Source organism: Chelonoidis abingdonii, chromosome 8 (genome assembly GCF_003597395.2).
Source record: "Chelonoidis abingdonii isolate Lonesome George chromosome 8, CheloAbing_2.0, whole genome shotgun sequence".
In the NCBI taxonomy this organism is placed as follows: domain Eukaryota; kingdom Metazoa; phylum Chordata; order Testudines; family Testudinidae; genus Chelonoidis; species Chelonoidis abingdonii.
Genome location: NC_133776.1, coordinates 57543586 through 57567700, shown reverse-complemented (window position 1 = coordinate 57567700; position 24115 = coordinate 57543586). Strand labels below are relative to the sequence as shown.

The 24115-nt window shown below is 51.6% G+C and overlaps 1 protein-coding gene across 2 annotated transcripts in view; it reads left to right on the top strand.

The window, feature by feature from the left end:
* Nucleotides 1-24115, top strand: part of SNED1 (sushi, nidogen and EGF like domains 1) — a 126414-nt gene that overhangs the window by 80934 nt on the left and 21365 nt on the right. For both annotated transcript variants that reach the window (XM_075068651.1, XM_075068650.1), the window contains 11 exons: nucleotides 5398-5511; nucleotides 6983-7096; nucleotides 9227-9340; nucleotides 9538-9651; nucleotides 10470-10766; nucleotides 14312-14495; nucleotides 17063-17175; nucleotides 19441-19719; nucleotides 20338-20482; nucleotides 22235-22317; nucleotides 23803-23901. In XM_075068651.1, coding sequence (XP_074924752.1) covers nucleotides 5398-5511; nucleotides 6983-7096; nucleotides 9227-9340; nucleotides 9538-9651; nucleotides 10470-10766; nucleotides 14312-14495; nucleotides 17063-17175; nucleotides 19441-19719; nucleotides 20338-20482; nucleotides 22235-22317; nucleotides 23803-23901 — 1656 coding nt within the window. The remainder of the gene's footprint in view (nucleotides 1-5397; nucleotides 5512-6982; nucleotides 7097-9226; nucleotides 9341-9537; nucleotides 9652-10469; nucleotides 10767-14311; nucleotides 14496-17062; nucleotides 17176-19440; nucleotides 19720-20337; nucleotides 20483-22234; nucleotides 22318-23802; nucleotides 23902-24115) is intronic.

Here is a 24115-nt window from a genome sequence, read left to right as displayed (position 1 = left end):
TGCTCAATTCACATCTCTCCCTGGTAGCCACACTTCTGGGACGTGCTGCACCTGCAAAGGACATGCAGCCACTGGGAAAGGAGAGATCAAGCCACTATTCTGTGTGGTACCAGGGAGCGAGAGAGGAGCAACATTGGGGGGCAGATTGGGATCACCAGAGAGCAAGTGCCTGCAGCATGGGAGACAGAGGATAGTGCTGACATGCCATCAATCAGAGCTTCCAGAGGAGGGAGAGGACGGGCCTTCTGGCAGGAGCGCAGCACTGGGGGATGGAATGTCACTCCAGACCAATGGCTGGTTCACTGTCACTAGCCGCACTCCCCTGGGAACCACCTCCCTGGCCTACTCCTGGGCTGGCTAGCTGGCATCTCTGCAGCTGGCATGCGTGCTAGGCAGCACTGCGCTTTACCCTCTGCTCGGTCTCTGAGCTTTGGCTCTGACTTGGCCCTATCCAAGCTGCCATCCACGTCCATAATTACTGTTACTACAATCCCTTAGTGATCCTGGTGAGGTCCTCAGCCAAGTGTCCTGCTCCATTTGTGAGTTGTCCTCCCAATTTCTGTACTTCATCCAAGAGACAATAGACCAAATACGGCAGCGCCTTCCCTCTGCCCATCCCACAACTCTCTCCTCCTTCTCTCCTTCCCTTGGCCCAGTGACTCCATCCCATCTCCTGATCTCCCTGTGCCCACTCTTATCCCTGCTCTCACTATGTTCTGGAACCTCTCCCCACCTGGCTCTTCCACTCACAAAACAAACATGCTTTAGCCTCTCCCAAAGTTACCTTCCCATCTCCCTTATCTTTTCCACCTCTAAGCTCATTGAATGTGCTGACTACAATGGCTGTCTGGAGTTCCTCCTCTCCAATTCCATCTAGAACTCTACTTCAGGCCTGTCTCCATCTGTCCAAGCTAAAATCTCAGCCTGTGTCTCTGACATCTCATCATGGGTGTCCAGTCATCAGCTCAAACTCAACATGGCTAAGACAGAGTTCTTAATTTTTTCCCCTCCCAAGTCCTCCCCATCACCTCCTTGCTCAGTCACTGTGGGTAACACCATCATCCTGCCTGTCCTTCAGGCCTGTAACCTGGGCATCCTCTTCAACTCAGCTTGGATGTGAGTGTGATGGGTTCTCCCTGGGGTGCCACCTGGAACTGGGGTACCACTGAGCCCTCTGACCCACCTGCCTGGGCTTCCTCTCACACTTAGCTGCTGTGACAAGCTGCAAAGCCTCCAGCCTGCACTTTTACCAGCATTCACACAGGCAGAGACACACCCAGCTGCAGTTACACGCAGGCTTCCTGACCGCCGGCCTCCCAGCCTAGGACCACAGAGCAATACCGTTCTGCCCTGGTCAAATCTGGCCAGTGTATGGGTTTAATGCCCAGTCTGCTTCTCCCTCAATGTGAAAAGCACCATGCACACTTGTGGTAACTGTGATGGATTGAATCACAGAAACCCTCTTGGGAGCTGCCACCTGATGTGCCCAGACTACTTCTAGCCCTGCTTTCCCTGCCAGTTCAGGACCCCAGCATCCTGTCTTGCTGAGCCAGACACTCCCATCTGCTCCAACAAAGATCCGGGGTCTGAATTACTTGCCCCAAAGCTGCAGATTTACCTGAAAGCAGCAAACAGAAGTGTTCCTGTCTTTAACACTCAGATGCCCAACTCCCAATGGGGTCTAAACCCAAATAAATCCATTTTACCCTGTACAAAGCTTATGCAGGGTAAACTCATAAATTGTTCGCCCTCTATAACGCTGATAGAGGGAGATGCACAGTTGTTTGCTCCCTCGGGTATTAATACATACTCTGAGTTAATTAATAAATAAAAAGTGATTTTATTAAATACAGAAAGTATGATTTAAGTGGTTCCAAGTAGTAACAGACAGAACAAAGTAAGTCACCAAGCAAAATAAAATAAAATGTGCAAATCTATGTCTAATCAAACTGAATACAAATAAGATCCTCACCAGTTCCAGAATGCTCTCTTTTACAGACTAATCTCCTTTTAGCTTGGGTCCAGCAATCACTCACACCCCTTGCAGTCACTGTCCTTTGTTCCAATTTCTTTCAGGTATCCTGGGGGGCCGTGGAGAGGCTCCTTCTTTAGCCAGCTGAAGACAAAATGGAGGGGTCTCCCAGGGGTTTAAATAGACTTTCTCTTGTGGGTGGAGACCCCCTCCTTACTCCTATGCAAAGTCCAACTACAAAATGGAGTTTAGGAGTCATCTGGGCAAGTCACATGTCCATGCATGACTCTCAGTTTTGACAGGTAGCATCCATTGTTCACATGCTACCTTGAATGTCCTCAAGTAGACTTCTTATGTAGATTGGAGCATTCCAAGATCCATTGTCCTTTAAGTGTTTCTTGATTAGGTACTTAATTTCAGCATTCCTTTCTCCAGGAGCTGACCAAATGCCCTACTAAGGTTATTTAGAAATCAAACCAGTACACAGCCAACATTCATAACTTCGAATACAAAAATGATACATGCATACAAATAGGATTAATACATTCAGTAGATCATAACCTTTGAGATATGTTACATGGCGTATGTAGCATAAAACACATTCTAAGCATATTTCCATAAAGCCTTATGGGAGGTACCGTCACAGTAAACAAGCAGAGATTGTCCCTGAGCACTTCAGTCAAAGCCCACTGGTTTAGATTAAAACAAAAACAAGTTTAACTACAAAAAATAGATTTTAAGTGATTATAAATGATAGCAAACAGATCAAAGCAGATTACCTAGCAAATAAACAACAAATGAAAACTAAGCTTAATATACTAAATAGAGTGGATAAGAATTAGCAGATTCTCACCTTGAGAAATTATACAAACAGGCTGCAGATTCTTAAGGTACAAACTACACTTGCTTTGCAGCTTGGAATTCCCAGGTTTCAGTCTTTGTTCCTCAAGTGTTTCCAGGAGTCTTCTTGTGTGGGGAGTAAAGAACCTTAGACGATGTCACTCCCTGCCTTATATAACTTTTGTATAGGGCGAGAACCCTTTGTTCCAAAGCTGTGGACAAATACTGACACCTCAAGATAGAGTCCAGCATCATGTGGCCTGGTCACATGTCCTTGCATAGTCATGGCAGCCATCACTCACAGGCTGTCTGTAGTGTTCTCAGGAAGGCTCACCAGGTGGGAGATAAGCTTCTCCTAAGGCTGTTGTTTTTTCTAATGGGCCATTACTATGAATAGATCCTTTACAACCAGCTATTTAGGCTGAAAGCATCTTGTCTAGGGGCTGTTACCCAGGTGTAACTACATTTGAAGTATAGATACATAGTGAGTATTTATAACTTCAGATACAAAAATGATACATGCATATAAATAGGATAATCATATTCAGCAAATCATAACATTTCCAATGACATCTCACATAACCCATCTTGCATAAAATGCATCATAATTACACTATAACCATATCATAACAATGTCACTACAAAGAGTATGGTGTGCAGTGTCACAGTGAGGACCTAGGAAGAAGTCTAAATCTTCCTGATTCTCTCTGCATAACCCCTAAGGAACAGCCCTTCCTACTCCTCCACACAACTAAAGCTCTCATCGACTCACTCCTGAGTTACTGCAACATCCTTTCACGAGTGGAGTCCTGCCTATTCAGACTGTTGCTGCAAAGATTGTTCTCCTAGCCCAGCCTTTCTCCATGTCATGCCACTCTTTGCATCCCTCCCTTGGCTCCTGCTTCTCTAATGCATCAAACATGAGCTACTTCTCTTCATTTCCAAGGCCCTTCACAGCCTATCACCAGCCTGTGCATCATCCCTCATTCACTACCAAGTGGTCGACTCCCACCATCAATGGGTCCACAAAGCCAATCTTCACTGCCACCGGTTATGTTTTTAAACTAGTCTCATGGGGCTGTCTCCCTCCCAGGCTGCCCCAGGCCCTCGCGCGTGGGACAAGCGCCTTATAAACGTGCAACGCATTCCATCTTCGTCCCCTTCAGAGTCCTCCTCAAACACTCATCTGCGGTGAAGCCAACAAAACACTTGCTGGTGGCTAGGCCACGGCTGCCCACAGCACTGACTCATAGCTCCTTTGTGCTCCTTCATTGTGTGTCTACATCTGCTGGGTCCTGTCTTAGTTTCTAGCTCTTTGGACCAGGGGCCATCTTATTGTTCTCTTCTTGTAGAGCACCTGGTGCAATGGGGTCCTGAGCCATGACTGGGGCGATTAGGGACTACCGTAATACACCTAATAAATAATGTACAGCACCTGGTGCAATGGGTCCTGGACCATGACTAGGGCTCCTACATGCTACTGTAATACATCTAATAAATAATGTGCAGTACTTGGTGCACTGGGGCTCACAGACCTGCTGTGGCTGGGGCACCTCTCCCCACCACAGCAGATCCGGGGCTGGGGGCCACAGGATAGGCGCCTCTCCCCAGGCTGTCGCAGATCCAGGCCTGGGCTGGGTTCGGACCAGGGGAGGGGCACCCCAGCCGCAGCTGGCTTCCGGCTGCTCTGGCCACAGCAGAATTGGGGCTGGGGGAAAGGCGACCCAGCCTCTGCAGGGCTGGGGTGGGGCTGGGGCTGCAGGATAGGTGCTCCTCCCCCATCCCCAACAGGTCTGGGCTGGGGCTGGGTTTGGGCTGGGGGAAAGGCACTGCAACAGGTCCAGCTCAGGTCAGGGTTCGGGCCAAGGGAGGGGCGCCCCAGCCGCAGCAGGTCCAGGCCGTGGCAGAGATGGGGCTTGGAGAGGGGTGCCCTGGACTGCGGCAGAATTGAGGTGGGGAAGGGGTGCCCCAGCCACAGCAGGTCTGGGCCATGGCAGAACTGGGGCCAAGGGAGGGTGCCTCAGCTATGGCAGGTGTGGGCTGGACTGTCCCTCCCCTGGCCGCGGCAGGTTGGGGGCCAGTCTAGGTTGGGGTCGGAGGAGGAACACCCCTCCCCCATCCGCAGCAAGTTCCTGGGTGGGTTCCCTGAGCACCTGTGCGGCTCTTAATAGGCTGCTGCATGGCCATGCAGCTTACAGGGATCTTAGGTCTAGGCCAAAACTAGGACTCCTAGCTACTATGGTAATACACCTACTAAATAATGTGCAGCACCTGGCACAACAAGGTCTTGAGCCATGACTGGGACTCCTACTCACTACCATAATACACTTAATAAATAATAATGGTGCACAGGTAGGGAGACTCCACTCACCCACTCCCCACTGTAGGCCCAGGCAGCTCTCTGGGAGGCCATCAACAAGGGCTGTGCTTGCTCCTTTAGGCATGGTTAGAAGTGCAGCCTGCTTCACTGAATGCACCTCTGTGTGGGATCGGACAGTCATGGCCATGGGAGATGATCCTGTGTGGCTTGGATATTTCACTGACTATAATCCCTTCTCTCCCCCCCTCCATGCTTCCCTTCCCAGAAATTAACGAGTGCCTTTCTCAGCCCTGTTTCAACAGGGGCTTGTGCAAGGATCGTATCGCTGAGTTCCTGTGCCTGTGTGAAGCAGGATACACAGGCCCCCACTGTGAGTTGGGTAAGAGAATGTGAAAAATACACTTATGGGGACCCCATCCAATGGTAAGCAAGGCAGGAAGATACCTCTGCCTGGATTGGCCCTCAAAGCTGCTTCAGAAATGGCCTGGGAGGGAGGTGTTACCCGGGGATGGCCTCGCCCAGCAGCCCATCTGGAAAGCATCACAGCCAGGGCAGCCAAAGGCCAGTGAGGCAGCTCCAAGATCCATACCACTGGTGCTGCTCCTTAGAGTCATGCGAAAGCTACAGCTCTCATCCAGCATATGGCCCTGCTAGCAGCTGGGCCAGAAAGAGTTCCGAGGTGCTTATTATCATGGATCTGTGCCTTACGGGGGGATGAACATCCATGCCATCGCGCATGTGTGTGGTCAGTCTTCTAGACCTATAGAGGAGAATGTGGCTGAGTTTTTCAATTCAGCCTCATGGATTTAGATTCACAGTCCCCTTTCAAACAAATGGGAATTGTGTGTCTATATCCCCTAGTCAGCTTTAGGTCTGTATGTGTTGGGGATATAAACAGCCACGTGCACCCTGCACCCTCTTATTCTCTTTACTGGATCTGATTGGGACTTTTATTTTTTAGAAATGTTTCATTTTAATAATTGTAATATTTTTGAGATTCCTTTTAAAAGAATGGCTTTTGGCAACCAAAAACTGAAAAAATTCAGCAGGTCAGGAGAAAACTGTTCAGTAAAACCAATAATTTTTTGCCCAGTTGTCCAAAAGGTTTTGGTTTTTCAATAAAAGTCTGAAAAATGTGGTTGAAATTGGACACTTCCCATGGGTGTTGGGGAGGGGGGGTGAAGAACCCAAAGCTTTCCCTCAACTCAGTTCCCTGTACCTGCCGGGCATATGCCTGTGCCCAATGCACTCATGAACAGCACTAGCTCTCTTTAATGGGTACCAGCCTAAGGGAGCAAATGCTTTCCGTGTGGCAGGAGCTTTGTCAATGCCTTTTGAACGGGGCATGTGTATGTTTTACTGGCATGAATTACACACACAGCTGAAGGGAAGCTATGAAAAGGAAGAAAAGTGGCTGTGTTCTCTAGGTGCAGCATGATGCACACAACCCACTGTCAAACCCACAGCATATACCAGCAAAAATACGCACCAATATTCCCAGTGACTCCCCTGAATAACAAGGCATTTGATTGTGTTTCGGATCACTCCTTCCCTCTGTGAGGCTCTTGTTATTCAAACTGCTCAAGCCTGAAATCAGAACTGGAGTAACGCACATGCCAGGGGTTCCAGCACAGCAGCCTGGCCTTTCAGGATTGACCTAGTTGTGCAGTTCTTACTCATGTTGGTGAGCACTTAAACAAGTAGCCCCAAGCCAGTGAGGCTACTTGCATGTGTAAGCACCCAGGGCAGTGAATAAGGGCCGCCTGGTCTAGCTCTGTGTTGTCAGTGCATGCTGTGCTGAGGATGGAGTTCTGGTCTGTATATGACTGTTTCCTTTTGCTTCTACACAGAGATTGATGAATGTCAGTCCGATCCCTGTAAGAATGGAGGAACTTGCAAGGATCTCCCAGGATCCTTTGCTTGTCATTGTCCCAGTGGCTTCGTGGGAATCCAGTGTGAAACAGGTAGAAATTTCACAGGGTAAAGCTCAACCCAAATCCCTCAAAGGCAGTGCTGGGATTTCCAGTCTGATCCCCCTGGACTGAGAGAGAGCCATGGAGGCAGTACTGGCCTGCCCAGCCTGGTCCATTCTCACGAACCTTGACAGGTATGCCCTGGAGTTCCCAGGCATGCTTGCTTGTAGGAAGACTATCTTGTCAGGGCTCGGATGGGAATTCAACAGCCCTGTGCTGTCCTGCTGGATCATGAGATTCGGTTTCCATGCTCTTGAGCTCCACCAGCAGACTCTGATTCTGCCCCAAGAGATGCCCCTGCATCTTCCCTGACTCAAAGCCAGATCTGCAATGTCCTTGGCTGGTGCCCTAACCACTGAACAAGCCTTCCTCCCTCCGGCATGGCACTGTCTTGGCTAGTGCTGGACAGTCCCCAGACCTGACACTTTTTTCACATTTTGTCACCAATGGAGAGGTAGGAAATTTGGTGACATTTTTGTGATTCTTCTCCCCCTTATTTTTCAACAAACCCTAGAGCTGGCCAGCATTTATTTGTTAATTTTGAAATTTCAAATTTTGACCAAAAAAAAGAGGAGGAAAAATTTCTAAAATCTATTTGCTGATTTGTGTTGATTAATTTTTTACCAGCTGTGGTGATAAGCGTGAGTTGCTGACCGTGACCTTTCAGTGGCTGTCACTGTGCATAATAAGCTCCATGTATCAGTGCATCATGTCTGTATTGAAAAACACCTGGACACCTCTTAAGCTGCCTTCTGCTTGGCTTTTTGATGGCAATCAAACATATGCAATGACTTTAACTATCACCCCTGTTTGGAAGGCAGGGGCCTCCTTGGGACTCTCATTCATATCAATGAGCACTTAACCAGGGGGTCTGATGGCATCAGTACATGCTCACTAGCCTATCCTGGTTAGCAGAAAGAGGCAGGTGCTATATTCAGTGTGACCTGCTGAAGCGCATTACCAGTTCTGTAGTGACCTTTGACTGAGTGGGTTTGAAATGGGACTAATCAAAGTGCATTAATGAACTGTTAACGTGTGTCAGCAGCCTGCATGCAGAGAGTCGGAGTGCAGCAGGTTGGTGTAAGGTAGATTCACACCCCAGCTCGCTGCACACTGACTGTTCGTGGAGACCAGCCTGCACTGGGTGATAATTTTGCCCTACTTTCATGAAAATGATTCCAGTGAACACGCTGCTGTGCTGTGCTGAGAGCAGGTGTGCTGTGCCAACCTCAGAGCCTCACATCACCAAGTCCTTACCATCACTAATGTCAGTGGGGTTTTTTCCAAGAAATGATCCAGAGCTTGAGCCAGAGACTTCTGAAGTCAATGGAGAGAGTCTTTGGACTTTGGATCCTGTGCTGAGTAGGGACTTGAGGCTCTGGGCCACAGATTGTAAACAAAGCAACAATTACAATCAGCTAAGAAATAGATTTAACTAGTGATCTACAGGACACAGGCTCAATTAGCTGGATAATTTGATGTTGGTTCCAACACATATCCTTCTCCCTGCCACCACAAAAGACTGTTATAGAAAAATCCATGCACTAAACAGCTTGTCTGCATGTAAAAGTGAATCTGGAATAAGGTAGGGTGTGAATGGAATAAGACTGTCCACACATTAAGTTAAATCAGGAATAGCTATCAGGAATCACTCCCCATATAGATAAACCCTTAAATTAGCACAATGACACGAGTTGGGCTTTCACGTTGGAGTAACATGTGAGTTCTGCAGTGAGATCACGCATCACTAGCAGCCACTAGACAATGACCCTCCTGTGTCAGTCTGCTGGACTTTGGGCAATGAATTCTGGGAGCAGTAACCCAATAGTTTGGGACACTGCTTCAGAGCTTGGATATGCTGAATGTAAGGGGTTAAAGGATGAATATGTGTCTTGCATTTAGCCCATGGACTGCACAGTATGTGCCTCTGGACTATCTTGAGTGAGTCAGCAATTTCACTTTCCCTCGAAACAGATGCATGTTCTGTTCATGGCCCATGGTTCGCACATACACTTCACATGCTGCATCTGCAGCAAGAGTCCCCGCAAGGGATCCAGAGTTTCCTCTAATGTCCATGCTGTCTCTGGCAGATGTTTGACTGAGTGTATCTGTGCCCTCTAGAAGTGGATGCCTGCAAATCAGCTCCCTGCCGTAATGGAGGGGACTGTGAAAACTATGGTGGTTCCTACCTGTGTGTCTGCCCAGAGGGTTTCTTCGGCTACCACTGCGAGACAGGTAAGCCTTGGCTAGGTATAAGAGATTTAGCTAATGACCCCCAGAGCCCCCAGTACTTTAGCATGGCTGGTTAATTCAATGTGGCTGCATGCACTGAACCTGGCTTGTTTGCCAGCCTTGAACAGTAATTAACATTTTTTATTCGGGCTTCTTGGGCAGCGTGAGCCATAACCCTTGGTCTTGCTCCTCTCCCCCAGCCAGCGATCCTTGTTTCTACAGCCCATGTGGGAGCCGAGGCTACTGCCTGCCTAGCAATGGATCCCACAGCTGCACCTGCAAGGTGGGCTACACAGGCAAGAGCTGCGAAAAAGGTAAAGGGGCTGGATGGCGATTCAAGTGAGTCCTGTCTGTCACCACAGACAGCATAAGCTGCCGTGTGCACTGCTAGGACGCAGCCGTGTGAGCCCACTGTGTGGCGGGGGTAACCTATGCCTGAGCGAGACCCATTCGCAACAGGCTGGCACTGCTGGGCTCAGGCATCAGGGCAAATCACCACCTCGTCTTAGAGTGTGGTGATACCTGCAGACAGAAGGTGCCAGAGGGGCTTGATCTTGCTGGGTGCTGAGCAACCCCTGGAGGTGCTGAAGTCAGTCTGAGAGAGGAAGGATGGCACTGGACTGGCACTCGTGAAGCCTGGATTCAGTTCCCAGCTCTGCTGCACACTCCCTGCAGACACTCTGTGTCTGGCCCTCAGGTCTCCGTCTGTAAAATGGGGATTGATAACCTCTGTCTGGCTCGTCTGCTTTTAAACTGCCAGCTCTTCAGGACAATGCTCATCTCAGACTGGGTGGGCAGGCCTTAGCACAATGGGGCCCTTACCCAGCTCATGCCCCAGGGTCCTTCTTCAGGACTCAAACAGGATGATAAGGAGCAGCAGGCACCAGCTTTGGGGCCTGTGTGAACCCTCTGGGAGTGGAGAGCGCTCAGCACCATGCAGGCTCATGCCCCAGCAGCACACACTCCCTGCACTGTGCATGACTGTTGTGCTGTATATCAGGGCTGCCCTCACAGCTACCTTGACACAGTCCTGTCAGCCAGTGTTTGTGTGCTGGAGGGTCAGTCCCAGGGGTCTGGTGCCTAAAGATTTACCATGTTACTTCTTCCCTTTGCTTTGATTGATACCCTGAAGAACTGCTGCCACCAACATCATTAAAGGTGGTCAGGGTGGAGGACACAGGGGTGTCGATTTCTTGGTACCCCCCCGAAGACCCAGTCGCCAGGCAGATGATTGACGGCTACGCCGTGACGTACGTATCCTTCGACGGCTCTTACCGCAGGACAGATTTTGTGGACCGAAGTCATTCTGCCCACCAATTGCGGGCACTAGCCTCTGGCAGAGCCTACAATATTTCTGTCTTTTCAGTCAAACGCAACGTGAACAACAAGAACGACATCAGCAGGCCTGTCATGCTCATCACACGCACTAGTGAGTAGCGTCGGAAGGGGAATAGAAACGTGAGCATGCACGCCTCTGTCCAACACCTAGGTTAATGCTCCAATGCCAGCTGGGAGCTGCTACTGCACAGACAGCTCATGGAGACCCACCAGCCAATGCTACCTCCTAACGGATGGCAGGACCTGCTTCCCGGCTATCTCAGCTTGCTTTCGACCACCTAACGCTACAGCAAAATTTTCAGCTAGTTGTGCACTGGTCTAAAAGCCCCCTCAGCCCACAGGACAATCCATCCTGCACCACAACACACTTTGGAGTGTGTTAGGCAACATGGGAGCTCAGGGCTGGGAATGGCCTCCAAGGACCAGAAGCTGTATGAAAAATATTGTTTTGCATACAGATATTTTCTTGCATCTATAAACTTTATTTGGGAAATATCCATTTAGATCTAAAACCAGCATCCTTATGTATACATAGCAACCTCTTAATGAAAAAGGCCCTCCCACCAACCTAATGGCCCCGTGGCAAGCATCTGGCAAGGAAAATCTCCTCAGTCACTGACTGTGTCAATAGACTAGTGTCTCAAGGAGAACTTATTGAGATGATTTAGTTGGGCTTTCAAAGTGTCTATTAAGGAAACTAAGTAGCCACAGGGTGAGAGGTGACCTTGAAATGGATCAGGAACTGGCTAAGAGACCAGAAGCAAAGGGGGACTAACCGGTCAATTTTCATATGGCATAAGGTTAGGTGTGGGCTCCTTGCTGGGATCTGCAGTTAATATTATTTATTAATGATTGGGAAGGAGGGCAGTGAGGTGGCACAGTTTATTTCGGTCAGCCAGGACCAGAGAGGACTGAGAGGAACACCAGAGACCTGAGCAAGCCAGGGGAATGGGCACCACGCCAGCAGAGGAAATTCAGTGTTGATAAAGGCAATGTAATGCCAATTGGAAGGAGTCATTTGAGTTACTCCTACACTGCGCAGGGTTGTAAGCTTAGTGTACCAACTCAGGAAAATGACCTCGGATCACTGTAGACAGGTCAATGAAGACCTCTCTGCTCAGTGTGCAGCAGAGGTTGAAAGAGCAATAAAATGTTGGGGTGCATAAGAAGTGGGATGGTGAATCTGTAAAATAGTTTCATGCCTTTAGACAACTCAGTGGTGCGGCCTCACCTGGGTACTGTCTCCAGGATTGGTCATCCTCTCTACAAAAGGGTATTGTAGGACTAGAGGGGAGTTCAAAGCTGGGCACTGAAAACAATTAGAGCCCTGGAAAGAATTTCCTATAAAGAAAGGGTGCAAAGATGGAGGAGACAAATCAGAGCGGGCATGGTAAAGGTGCATAATGAGTGGTCTAGACAGGGTATCTCCAGGAACTTCTGGTTACCTTATCACCTAGCACTAGAACAAGAGAACATTCAAAGAAACTGAAAGGCAAGAACTTTAAAAGTGACTAGAAGATAGGGTGACCAGACAGCAAATGTGAAAAATGGGGATGGGGAGTAATAGGAGCCTATACAAGAAAAAGACCCAAAAATCGGGACTGTCCCTTTAAAATTGAGACATCTGGTCACCCTACTAGAGGAAATACTTTTACCCACCACGTAACTGACTGTGGATTCCCTGCTACAGGATCTCATTGAGACCAAGGCTTTCCTAGGGTTTGAAACAGGCCGGGACCTCTTATGGAGAGTGAGGGGATCAGAGTTACATTACAAAGCATAACAGACTAATGTAGAAGGGATCAAAATCCTCCTCCATCAGGGCATAAGCCAATCACCAAGTGACAAAGGTAGGAAAACACTTCCCTCAGGGCAGCTGATGCCATGGTTGTCCATTCTGGGGTTTTCTGTCCTCCTCTGAAGCAGCTGGTGCTGGCCACTATCAGAGACAGAGTAAATGGACCACAGGGCTGATCCAGTCTGGCAATTCCTGTGTTGCCCAGAGTTCAACCATCCAGCTGAGCTGGGGCACAGAGAATGGCTCCCACCTTGAGCTTTCACTCCCTGGCATGCTGTCTGGAGAGAGAAACAGCATAGCCAGCTTTGAGCAGGCCCTAGAGGGAAGGGCAGCCCTCCCAGCTGGTAGAGCAGGGGCACCCGAGGATGATAGGAAAAGGCAAATAAACATTGCACAGCACCCTCCTGCTTTCAGCAGACTGATTCATTCAGAGTCAGATGGAAGCCCCCCTTGGCACATGTTTAGCAGGGGTGAGGCCTGGGTCCTCCACGCAGCCACTAAGTCAGTAGAAAGCAGCATGTACTGAGTACCATGTCCGCATTGGCTGGGAAAGGCTCCCAGTTGGTCTGGTCCCGCAGCAAGCTGCAGGACTCTCCCAGCTGTGTGTTAGGCCATTGCACAGCAGTGCAAGTACAGTCCTGAGCTGCATGTGAACATTAGCAGGGTAGAGCCTGGGTCTCCTCTGGGGACAGAGTAGCTGGCCCTCCCAGCTGATTGCTGTGTTCTCACTCCCTGGCAGGCTCACAACTCACAGCTCCTTCCAGCTGCTGTGTCTCCCATTAATACAAAGTCGGTTTTGCCCTGGGTCAGGCCTGTGCTCCCTCAACTCCTGCTATGTATTTTACAGTAGCAGCTAGAGGTCCCAGCTGAGGTGGGGGTCCCCTGGTGAGAGACAGACAGCAAAGAGCTTACTGAAACAGCTGAGATGGCCAAAAGGTGTGTGTGTGGCGGGTTTGAAACTGAGGCACGGGGAGGGATGTACTCCCTCAGCCAGGAACAAGACCCAGGTGTTTCAAGTTCTAGTCCAGTGCTCTACCCACTGGACCACACCATCTCCATTGCCCTGTTCTAGGAAACGCCTGGCCTTTTGAAAGACAAGTATTTCAAAGACTGGGAATAAGCTTTCCTATCCTACAGCCACTGTCTGGCCCATGCACCACAAACCAGAGCAGCCTGCTGGGACTCAGTGACGGTGATGCCTACCTGATTAACATAGCCATGTGCCCACAGCTAAACTCTACCCAGCTCCCCTGCTGGAGTGCAGAGAACCCCCCCACAAACACACAGGCCTGTTCCCTGAGCTGCCGGTTCAGCTGCTCTTTCTCGCTGTAGCCTGGAGATCTGAACTTGGTCCTGAAAGTCCTCGGGAAACATCAGAAACAGCAGCTTCTGGGTTCCCTCTCATTGGTGCCGTTAAGTGCCAAGCTGGCAGGTCCCAGCCTGGTGCTTGGGGGATGGGTTCTGCTGCCTTGCGGGCACTAAGGGCCAAAACAGTGGGGAGCCTACCAGCAGTGTCGCTATGTGCTGGCCTGGCAAGGGTCAGGCCCCAGCCTTTGGCTGTGGCACTGGTGCTCCCTGGCACCCAGTGGGAGCGGGCCTCCCGCTCTGTCTGTCAGAAGCACTGCAAGCGCTAGGCGGCCCAGGGAGGCCAGGTGAAGCAGCTGGGCTGAGATGCGATGCTCTGACAGGAAGATCTCAAAGGGGCAGGAGAACAGTCATGGGGATGCACACATGGGCACAGGCCCCATAGGGATGAGAGGTAGCACCATGTCTGACTTCTGAGTGGCTCTCGAGGCTATTGTTCACCACCCCCTGCCTTTGCTTCCTCCTCCCCATAGAACCTCGCCCAGTGGAGGGATTTGATATCGCCAATGTGACGGCCAGCACCATCACGGTGCAGTGGGCTCTCCACAAGCTCCAACACTCCTCCATCAGCAAGGTGCGCATCTCCATCCACCAGCCCGGGGACCTGGAGGACCGCACCGTGGAGCTGAACAACAGTGTGGCCAAGTACACGTTCAGGTGAGGGAGGGCATGGCACAAGCTAAGAGATGGGGCTAGACACTGGGAGAAACAAGGGGAAATAATTCCCCCAGTTCTGGGCTGTGACTGAACTGAGCTTGGCACAGTCCTGGGGCTTTGAGCAAAGGAGACCATCCAGCAGATAGCATGACTGGAGATCAGTGTTCTCTAGCCAAACTCTTCTCTCCCTCAGCTGCTCCCCAGCCCCTCCATGGGGACTGCGAGTCGAAGGTGGCATAATGCTTTGGCTAGGGGTTGCCCCTGGTGGAGATCTGCTGGCTTCACATACCCGGGATACTGCACATGGGACTGCAGCCTAGGGCAGAGTGTGGACCAATGAGAGCAGGTGGTTAATGATCCTAGGAGATATTTAAAGGGATGCTGTTGACTTAAGAACCACCCTGCTGCCTGAGCATTGCTTAACCCACTTCTGTAACAGGTATCACTGAGGAGCCCTAAAAATGGAGAGGAATTATAAAGGAAAAATCTCTCTCTCTCTCTCTCTCTCTCCCCAGTCCATTTGCTTCATGCATTTTATAGCACTTTATATCTAATCAGTCCCACTGCTTTCTTGGGTAGTTAGTTACTGTTTGTCTGGGTAGTTCCTGCTTCCAACCTCGCTGATTCCTAGGGGAACTCCTGCTTTGTATGGGCCTTTTCACTCAGCAACAAGGCAGAAAGAGAGAACGTGATTGTAAAACAGAGGAATATGTGATTGTAAAACCCACAAAACTAGCAGGAGATTCAGGGTACCGCCTTCTTAAACTGACCACACTTCAATGTGATGGCCTCCCATTGGACACAAACTGAAATCAGCTTCAGTGTACAAGTGCCTTTGTGGTCTGCAGACGGGGAGAGATCAGTGCTAACCCAGGGGTTTACCTTTCACCAAATTTCTCTTCATTAAGATTTTTTTAACCTAGTTTTTAGTATCTGTTGGCCATGTGAGGCTGTAAGCACTGGTACTGGCCTACCTCAAAGGGGCATTGTGAATGAATGTCTCAGATGAACAGTGCTGGATAGCTACCACGTATCAGCAATAGGCAAGTTTCAGGATGAGGTGAAGAACCAAGCAAATGCCATGATGCTGTAATTTCTGCCGTGCTGGTAGACGGCTGTGTCCAGGGACAGCCCCACTAAATTCGATGGGACTCTCTGCGGGTATGTTGTAAATTGCAGGATTGAAGTCCAAGCTGTTACATCCCTCGATATTGTTAATAAGCAGACATGCTAACATGCTAGTGACACTGACAGCGGCCACTCTACCTACCAGTGACAGACACTTCAGACCCAGCAGTCAGTTTCGGTGCTTGAGAACAAATAATATGTGACAGATGTTAGTCACATTGCTCAATGCCCTACTGGAAGGCGCTCAGATCCTACAGCAATAAGTGGTGTATAAGAATGTATATGCAACAGAAAAGGGAACCCTCCAGTCAGACAGTTTGCATGACTCCTGACCCTTACCTATTTGCCACACTTGGTTCCTGGAACTCCGTACTCAGCTAATCCAGCTGAGCTCGATGGAGATCCAGTGGGGTCAGGATCATGCTATGAATCGTGGGCTCAGGTTTTTCACAAATGTTATCAGTGTAAAGTCCTCTGCAGACTCTCATCACCCAGGATCTCAGGACCTGTATGTGATAAGTTACATATTCAGTGGGGTTTGATTGACATGTTTGTAAAGCGCTCTGAGAGACTTAGGTGAAAGGTCCTGGAAGGGTAAAGTGCTGTTTATCGGTTCTGTCTGTTGTCACGGTAGTGGTGGTGAAACCAGCCATCGCAGTTCCTGCAGCACATGCTCCCTGCCTTGTCCTGGCCATTGGTGGCAGTTGCCAGAGGGAACTGACCTGGCTCTTGCTCTAACTCCTACTCCTTTGCTCTCAGCTCTGGACCGTGCACCTGCTCCTCCATTCTAGGGGGATGCGTGACAGGCCCCTCTGTCCACCCAGCCCAAACCCACTACAGTGCAGACGATTGCAATGTGAACACCACACCACGTCTGCAGAGAGCAGCACACACCAGCAGAACCCTACATCCCACGTGCTCAGCACCCAGGGCCCTCCTCACCCCTTCCATTACAACGGTTGTGGAGAGGACCACAGCTGACAGTGCAAGCTGTGATCACATGCCCACCAATGCTGGTAACTGGGAGAGTGGGCAACCTGGCTTTCCCTGCAACACTATGTATGGCAGTAGTTTAAAACCGATCCCTCCCCCACACACACACCCGTGGTGCAGGGGCTGAGTGACTGTGTGGACACTGATAGCCACAGACAGGTCGTGTAGTAAAGAGTCCATCACACAATACAGTCAGGTTTCTGCCCCACCCTAGGCTCCTTGGAAATCACATCAGTGCTCCTGATTTCTTAGCTTGGGGGTTGCAGTCACTGGAGGCGGGGAAGCATAGTGAGTATTTCTGTCAGGGGCCCAGTCAAGAGTGGGGCCCGTTGTGCTGGGTGCCATCCAGACATGGGAAAGATGCAATCTCTGCCTGGAAATCTCTGCCATAAGAGCTAATCAACCCTACGTTCCTACGTTCCTTCCCTCTGCCTCCTCCGCCTCAGGGACCTCCGGCCAGGGGAGAGGTATCTCATCCACGTGTCAACCCTGAGCGGGCTGGAGACGGATGATCCTCCCTCAGAGAGCCAGGCCATGGCACCCTTCCACGTGTGGACTCGTGAGTGCGACCAGACATTCCCTTGCCTCTTCCTCAGGGCCAGAGCCTAAATGGCCATTCCCTGAGGAGGAGCCTGTGATGTCCTAAGGGATGTGAAGGACTCATTCCAACCCCCTGCCCTTAGGGGTTCCCTGCCAGTGTAGAGCAGCCCAGCCCCAGATGGCCTGTGTGGCTGAGGGTTAGCACAGAGTGGCTCTGTTTAGAACGTGCTCACCACGTTTTGGCTGGAAGGAAATGGGAGCATAAGGCTAAGACAGTGAGCCCACAGACAGCAGCCTCTGCTTCCAGCTGGAGAGTGGGCACCTACTCCAAAGCCAGCCTCCCTCCCAGGGAAGGGGAAATTCTCACCAATGGTCAAGATATCCAGCATGGTGTACAGACCCAGCCAGCACCCACTCGCACCATCCCACTTCCTGGAGAGCAGCGACAGCAGCTTCTCTGGGCTGTATGCTGCTCCCCGGACGCAGCATGGTTGCCTGCACTGCGGGAAGGGGGGGACTGGTCGGACCGATGTCATTGGGTCCATGCTGCATCCTGACAAACCAGCCTGGGTCCCGCTTCTGTGCTAGGTCTGGTGCTGGAGGGTGGCAGGAGCATGCTGTGGCTGTGTATTGCCCATGGGCTGGCGGGGGCTGGCTCACCGACCCATGCTCAGAAGTACCCTTTGCTTCCCAAGGCCCTGGCTGCTCCTTGACCATCAGCAAGGCTGTTCCACTGGCTGACCTGCCACGCCTGTGCCTGATCTCATGTACACAGTGATAGACAGAGACAGGGGCAGCCCCATTCTGCCACTGGCTGTGGAACCATGTGATGCTCCTCAGATCCCCAGGCCAGATCATGGCATAAACACATTGCTTGCCAACTGGAATAACATCAGGGGGAGCAGCCACTCCCTGAGACAACCAGCCCTTGGCTCGCTCCAGCCTTGCTGTCTTGCCTAGGGGCCCGATTCACCCCTTGAGCATGCAGGACCAACTCCATCAGTCTCAGCGGAGAAGGCCCTGTTCACAGAGGCTCTGATTTGACACTAAGTGTGGGGGGGCAGAAGCAGGTGGTGGGGATTGTCTTAAACCAGGAGCTGTGTGGCAGACTCTTCATATGCACTTGTTAATTATAGTCAAAGAAGGGGAGAACCTCTTGGTTCGCTCCTTGTTGTGCCCAGTGAATGCTGAGTGTAGCTGTTTGCAGCTCTCTCTCTCCCTCCCTCCACTTGGAGCTGATTCTGCCCCATCCCTGAATATAGAGCCATGCTGGAGCTATGGCCAGCCTGCAGCTGAGCTGAGTATCACCCACACTCTGCCCTAGGCCCCGGGGTGGTGGTGTAGGAGCTGACCCCACAGGAATTCCCTGCCAGGGGCACTCGCCAGGTAGCCCTCTAACCTGGCTTTGCAGCACCATGGTGCCGCTGGCGCAAGGCTGAGGATCTGGCTCTGCACTTTCAGCTCTAGACTAGAGTTACCCCAGAGAAGGGGCTGAAGCAACAAACCAGGAGTGCTGCAGAGGTCTGGAGATGGGCCCTGTCCTAGCAAGTGGGGTGCTGGAGGGGCTCCCTAGAGCTGCCACCCACTGTGGGCCCTGGCTGCAGTCAGGACACTTGCCCCATTGGAACTGCATTGCTGTCATTAGCCTGGCACAACCTGTATGTGGCCTGGATGCAGCAGAGCAGTGGGATTTACATCAGTGCTGCTCACTTCACTGCACCAGATCACCCCATGCTAGGATCTGCCCTAGACAATTACACTGGTCCCGGGCTCACAGCTAGCCCAGGCCTGAGCATCCAAGTTAGCCTAGCCTGGGGGTGAGCAGCCATGCTGCACAGCCAGAGCCTGGTTACTGGGTCCTTGCTGCTGCTGTGTCCCCCTGGGGTGTCGCTAGGACTGCTTGGGCCATTCCAGCAGTGAGCTGAGCCCCTCTCTGAGTTTGTCCCAGTGAAGTGGGGTAGAACTGGGCACCTGGCAGGAATTATAGAAAGGTTCAGAGGACTTTAGCCAGTGCGAAAGCAGCACATGGACTCTTAAGCCCCACCCCCCACCAGGCCAGTGAGCTGAGGGGTTCTGGGTGTTGGCAGGATGGGGATAGTGGCAACGCCTGGGTTAACTGCAGTGAAGACAGACCCTGAGTAAGCAAAGTTAAACACAGGCAGGCAAGGCTCAGAGCACCGAGCTGTCCCAGAAGCAGAGATCACAGGCAGCTTGAGCCATGTAATCAGCGACGGGACGCTCCACTGAAATCATTTGGACTGATGTTTCCTTCCCGCTGGCACAGGGCCTCTTCCTCCCCAGAACCTCACTGCCTCCAGAGTCAGCGCCACCTCTGTCCACATGACCTGGGACCAGCCACTGGCAGGGTCCGTGGAGGGTTATATCATCAACGTCACCACCAACCAGAGCATCAAGAGCCGCTACGTGCCCAATGGGAAGCTGTCGTCCTACACGGTGCGTGACCTGCTTCCCGGTCAGAGGTATCGCTTGTCCGTGATGGCCATCCAGAACACCGAGCAAGGACAAGGGCACAGCGAGCCGGCCCATGTCTACATCTTGACCTGTAAGTCCATGATCCCGCCACGGCCTCCCCAGAGCCTGGCGGGGGAATGTTATGGGGGGGGGAGGGGAAGAGCATACGCAAGGGAACAGGTGCCTCTGCTGGAGGAGGTCAGCGGGGGGGACAGCCATTGAACAGGGCATGGGAACATCAGCACATCCATGAGAAGCAGCATAGCCACCTGGGGATGTAAATGGCCCACGATCTGGAGCTGCCATGCTCTGCACGTGTTTCACTGAGCTGGAGGAAACGCTGCTTCCCTGCAGTGTTCTCCACTTGAAAGCCAGCAGGGACCCTGCGTGGTTCTTCCTTTGCTACACTGGGTGTGGGTGTGACCCCTTCTGTATCTGGGCACGCAGTGACACAGAGGAGCTGTCTTGCATGGCACGTCTGGCATGGGGTGGAGGCAGAGCCATCATGGGGGTCCAGGCATTTCCCGGGGGCATGCTGGCTGTACACACACTGATTCTTACAGATGCCATCACTGCTCAGCGGGAGAATCCCCAGCCAGCTGGGAGTGGGCTCTCTCGGGGGCTGTGGCTTGATGGTAGAATTACACTCCATTTACTCCACTGATTCACTGCTTCGTCCTGGCTAAGCCTAATCCTTTGTGGCCTGCAGTGCAGAGAGATGGAACCCCGGAGAGGCGATGGGGCCAAGCAGGACAGCCACGGGTGCTCAGGAACAGGCTCCTCCCAGCATTACTGCCGGAACTGCGCCTGCTTGCTGATCACAATATCCCGGAGGAACCCTCGCAGGCTCCCAGGTAGGGACCAGCTCAGTGGCAATTACACCAGCCCTGTTTGAAGTCTGAGCGCTCACAAATAACATGTGGTGTTGGGAGCTGGTTGAGAGCGGAAATGGGCCACTTCTGCTGAATCTTTGCATTCCAGTACAGATCAGGTCACATGTAAGCTACATTTCCTGGCCTTGCTCTAGTTCTCAGTGTATATTTGGCAACATCACAAATCCACGGTATAATTGCATGATTGGCAGCCTGCACTTGGGAGAGACCCTGCCCTAGAACAGTCTGGTTAGTGCATGGGGGATGTTCCCAGCAAATCTCCTGCTGCCCTGACTTTGACCCTTGGGAGCTGGAGTGCACCTGCCTCTCCCATGTGTACAAAGAGTGGGTGGGATGTTCATAGTTGGTGGGTGGCTCTGGCTTTCTGATTTCTTTTAGGGGATTGAGCATCCAGCCCCACTTCCATGACTGGTTTTAGAGTAGCTTTAAACAGCCCACCCCAAGTGCTCTATTCAAATGTAACCTCTCCATGAAGTTGCTACAACCTATGCAGCCCAGTGCTCGTCAGTTGCTCTGCTGTGAGCATGGAATCTCTCCTCCCCCTAGGGTGACCAGACAGCAAGTGTGAAAAATCGGGATGGGGTGGAGGGTAATAGGAGCCTATATAAGAAAAAGACCCAAAAATCGTGACTGTCTCTATAAAATCGGGACATCTGGTCACCCTACCTCCCCCCACCCCCACTCCAACCCCTGTGGACACTGGCTGCCTGGCTCATGTTTCAGATCTTCAGCCATCTCCTTACTGCTGTTCCCACCTTGGAACCAGCCTGCTGCACCCCTTCCTGGAGCCAGTAACACAAACCAGGCCTGCTTGTCCTGCTCAAGGGAGAGATCTGCATTTTAAATAGAAGCTCTTCAGATTTTTTAAGTGGGATGAGCAGCTGGAGGAGATGGGACACAATAAACCCAGAGGAGAAAGCGGACACTGGGGTGTAGACTGGCTGAATGCCCTGGAAATGCATGGTGGGACACAGGAGAATGTAGTAGAGGTGCCCTCTGCTGCTTAACGCATCTATATCGTGGCCACACGCACTCCTCCTGCTAATCACTGCAACTCCTCAGACAGGGAACTGTCAAGGGCAGTGAGACTCCAAAACCTACATGAAACGCCAGATTCCACAGTAGGCTATGTGGCTACAAAGCCAGCATAGCCACCATGGGATTGGCTCCCCATGGCAGTTGTACCCACGTCACTGAGTAGAATGTGCCCCTAGTTATTTCTCTGCATCTCAGTTTCCACTTGCTGTGGTGTTAATGCAGCACTTCAGGAGTGTGCGCCACAGGCTTCCTGCATTGATGCTGATTGGTGGTGTCCCAATAGTGCCTTGAAGTCCCACTTGATATCGGAGCCCCTCTGTGCCTGCATATCACCAAGAGGAACGGTACAGGACTTTGCAAACAGCCTTCACTTTACAGGCTCCAGGAAAGCACTGGAAACAAAATGAATTTAAACAAGATTTTACAACACCATTGGCGCAGTTTAAATGACCAGCGTATTCATCCTCTGGCTGATGCTACGCTCAGCGTGGTCCATCACAATTCCTTTCCACAGGCTGCTCTCTGCACTCAGAATGCCACTGCTAGGGCCCACCAGCTGAACGAGCAATTCTTGTCAGCAAGCCATATAACTGTGTGGTGTAGCCCACTGACTTTTGTGTGGGGGAGCACCCTCTGGGCCAGGGTATGAGGGCTAGTAATTCTTTCCCTTTCCAGGTTTACTGAGCTGGTGGATGGCAGACGGAGGATCAGTGCCAAGTTCAGCAGCTTTCCGAGCAAATCTGTCACTGTAAGAACACGTAAGTACTCTCCATCCTCCCCAGCCCCCTTGTCTGTCACCCAGGCCTCTGTCCCACATAGGGTGTGAGAGCAACACCGGCACGATTGCCTGCTGGACTGCAGGAGGTGTAACTGAGATGGTTTGACGTGTGCAGCACCTGCCCCACAGGGGTGTGAAAAGTCTCTATCTCACTCTCTCTACACACAGCCCCCAGCCGGCTTTGGAGAAGGGGCCAATCCCACAGCCCAGCACAGATGTGGACATGACTCCCCGGGCAGAACAAAGCCGGGGGAAATGCTGGCAGGGGCAATGGATCAGCTCTCTAGAAAGAAGATCCCTAGGTTGGAATGGCCAGGGGTCCCGGCACTGCATATGCAAGGTCACAGTACCCTGGCAATGAAGCAGCACAGGCTGCCCCTGAATGCCACAGAAGAGCCCCAGAGCCATGCTGCTTCCCCACCAGTCTGTGACTTGCTGGGGCAGGGGTCAATCCCAGCTGACCACTGCAGGGCCTGGTCCACACCTGCTGCTAACAGCATTGTCAGATTGGCCAGACTGGTGCTGCCCGAGATGCAGCTCTCCCTGTATCCTGTCTTGGACGGTGGACGGCTCCAGCTGCCTCTGAAGAGAACCCTGCTGTAGGCAGCTGCCCCATGTAACTCCCAGCCATGCTCAGACATGGTAACCAAGGCCCAGGATGCAGGTACCATGACCAGCCCTGCCTCCAGCCTAGCCTGGGCTAAGGGATGGAGACGAGAGAGGAAATGGGCAGGGTGCTCGAATGAGCAGTTGTGCTGAATACAGCCCTGCAGCCATCTCTTGACCCCCTGGACCATGCACGTCACCAGGAGGTTTTGCTAGTGGTAGCTGTGCTGGGGTTTACATGCAGGGATTCAGATCCTGTGGCCCCACATAGTGAAGGGGGAAGGAGTTAACCTGTCTAGAAAAATGTAAATCCTATTCGGACGACCCCTCTGAAATGGCACCTGGCTGTGCCTCCTGAGGGGAGAGCAGGGCACTGAGTCACCTGAGTTCTAGTCCCAGTTCTGACACCTGACTCCCTGTGTGACTGTGGCTAAGTCCCTTCCCTTTTCTGCACAATGGGATTAGTTGTACTTCCCCGCCCTGGGGAAGTGCTGAGTGATCACTGTGGGAGAGGGGCTTTGGAGAGGAGCTGAGCTTAGCGGAGTTCCCAAACAGACTGGACATTTGTATGGATAAAAGTGGCCTGCATGACAGGAGCCAGGATTCAAAAAACAAAAACTAAGCATTTTGGAAGGAATAAATCTGAATGCTTTAGGCCTTAACACAGCCTCTGCTTGTTGGGGTTTAGGAAGAAAGCGTCTTTCTGGGCAGATTACTGCTGCCTCCTTTGGGGACCTTCCACTTGCTGCTGAAGCAGCTGCTGCTGGTGACTGGGCTGGGTGGCCCTTGGGGCTGATCTCGTCTGGCACTGCCTAGGTTCTAATATAAAAGGGATAAATATTATTGGTTGTTCTCCTAGAACCTGAGGCGCCGGTGAAGCTGGAAAACATGGAGGAATCGACCAATCGGGTTGGCCTGGCACTGCAGCTGCCGGAGTCTGAGAACCAGAAGAGAGAGCGTAAGTCTGGCGAGAGGGGGTTTTATGTTCACAGATGGGACACAATCAGGGCTGGTGCAACCATTTAGGCGAACTAGGCGGTTGCCTAGGGCGCCAAGATTTGGGGGTGCCAAAAAGTGGCGCCCTCAAAAAAATTTTTAAATGGTTGCAGCCGCTGCTGCTGGAGCGGCTGAGCTGCCGGCAGCAGCAGCTGCCTGCCGCCGGCAGCCCAAGG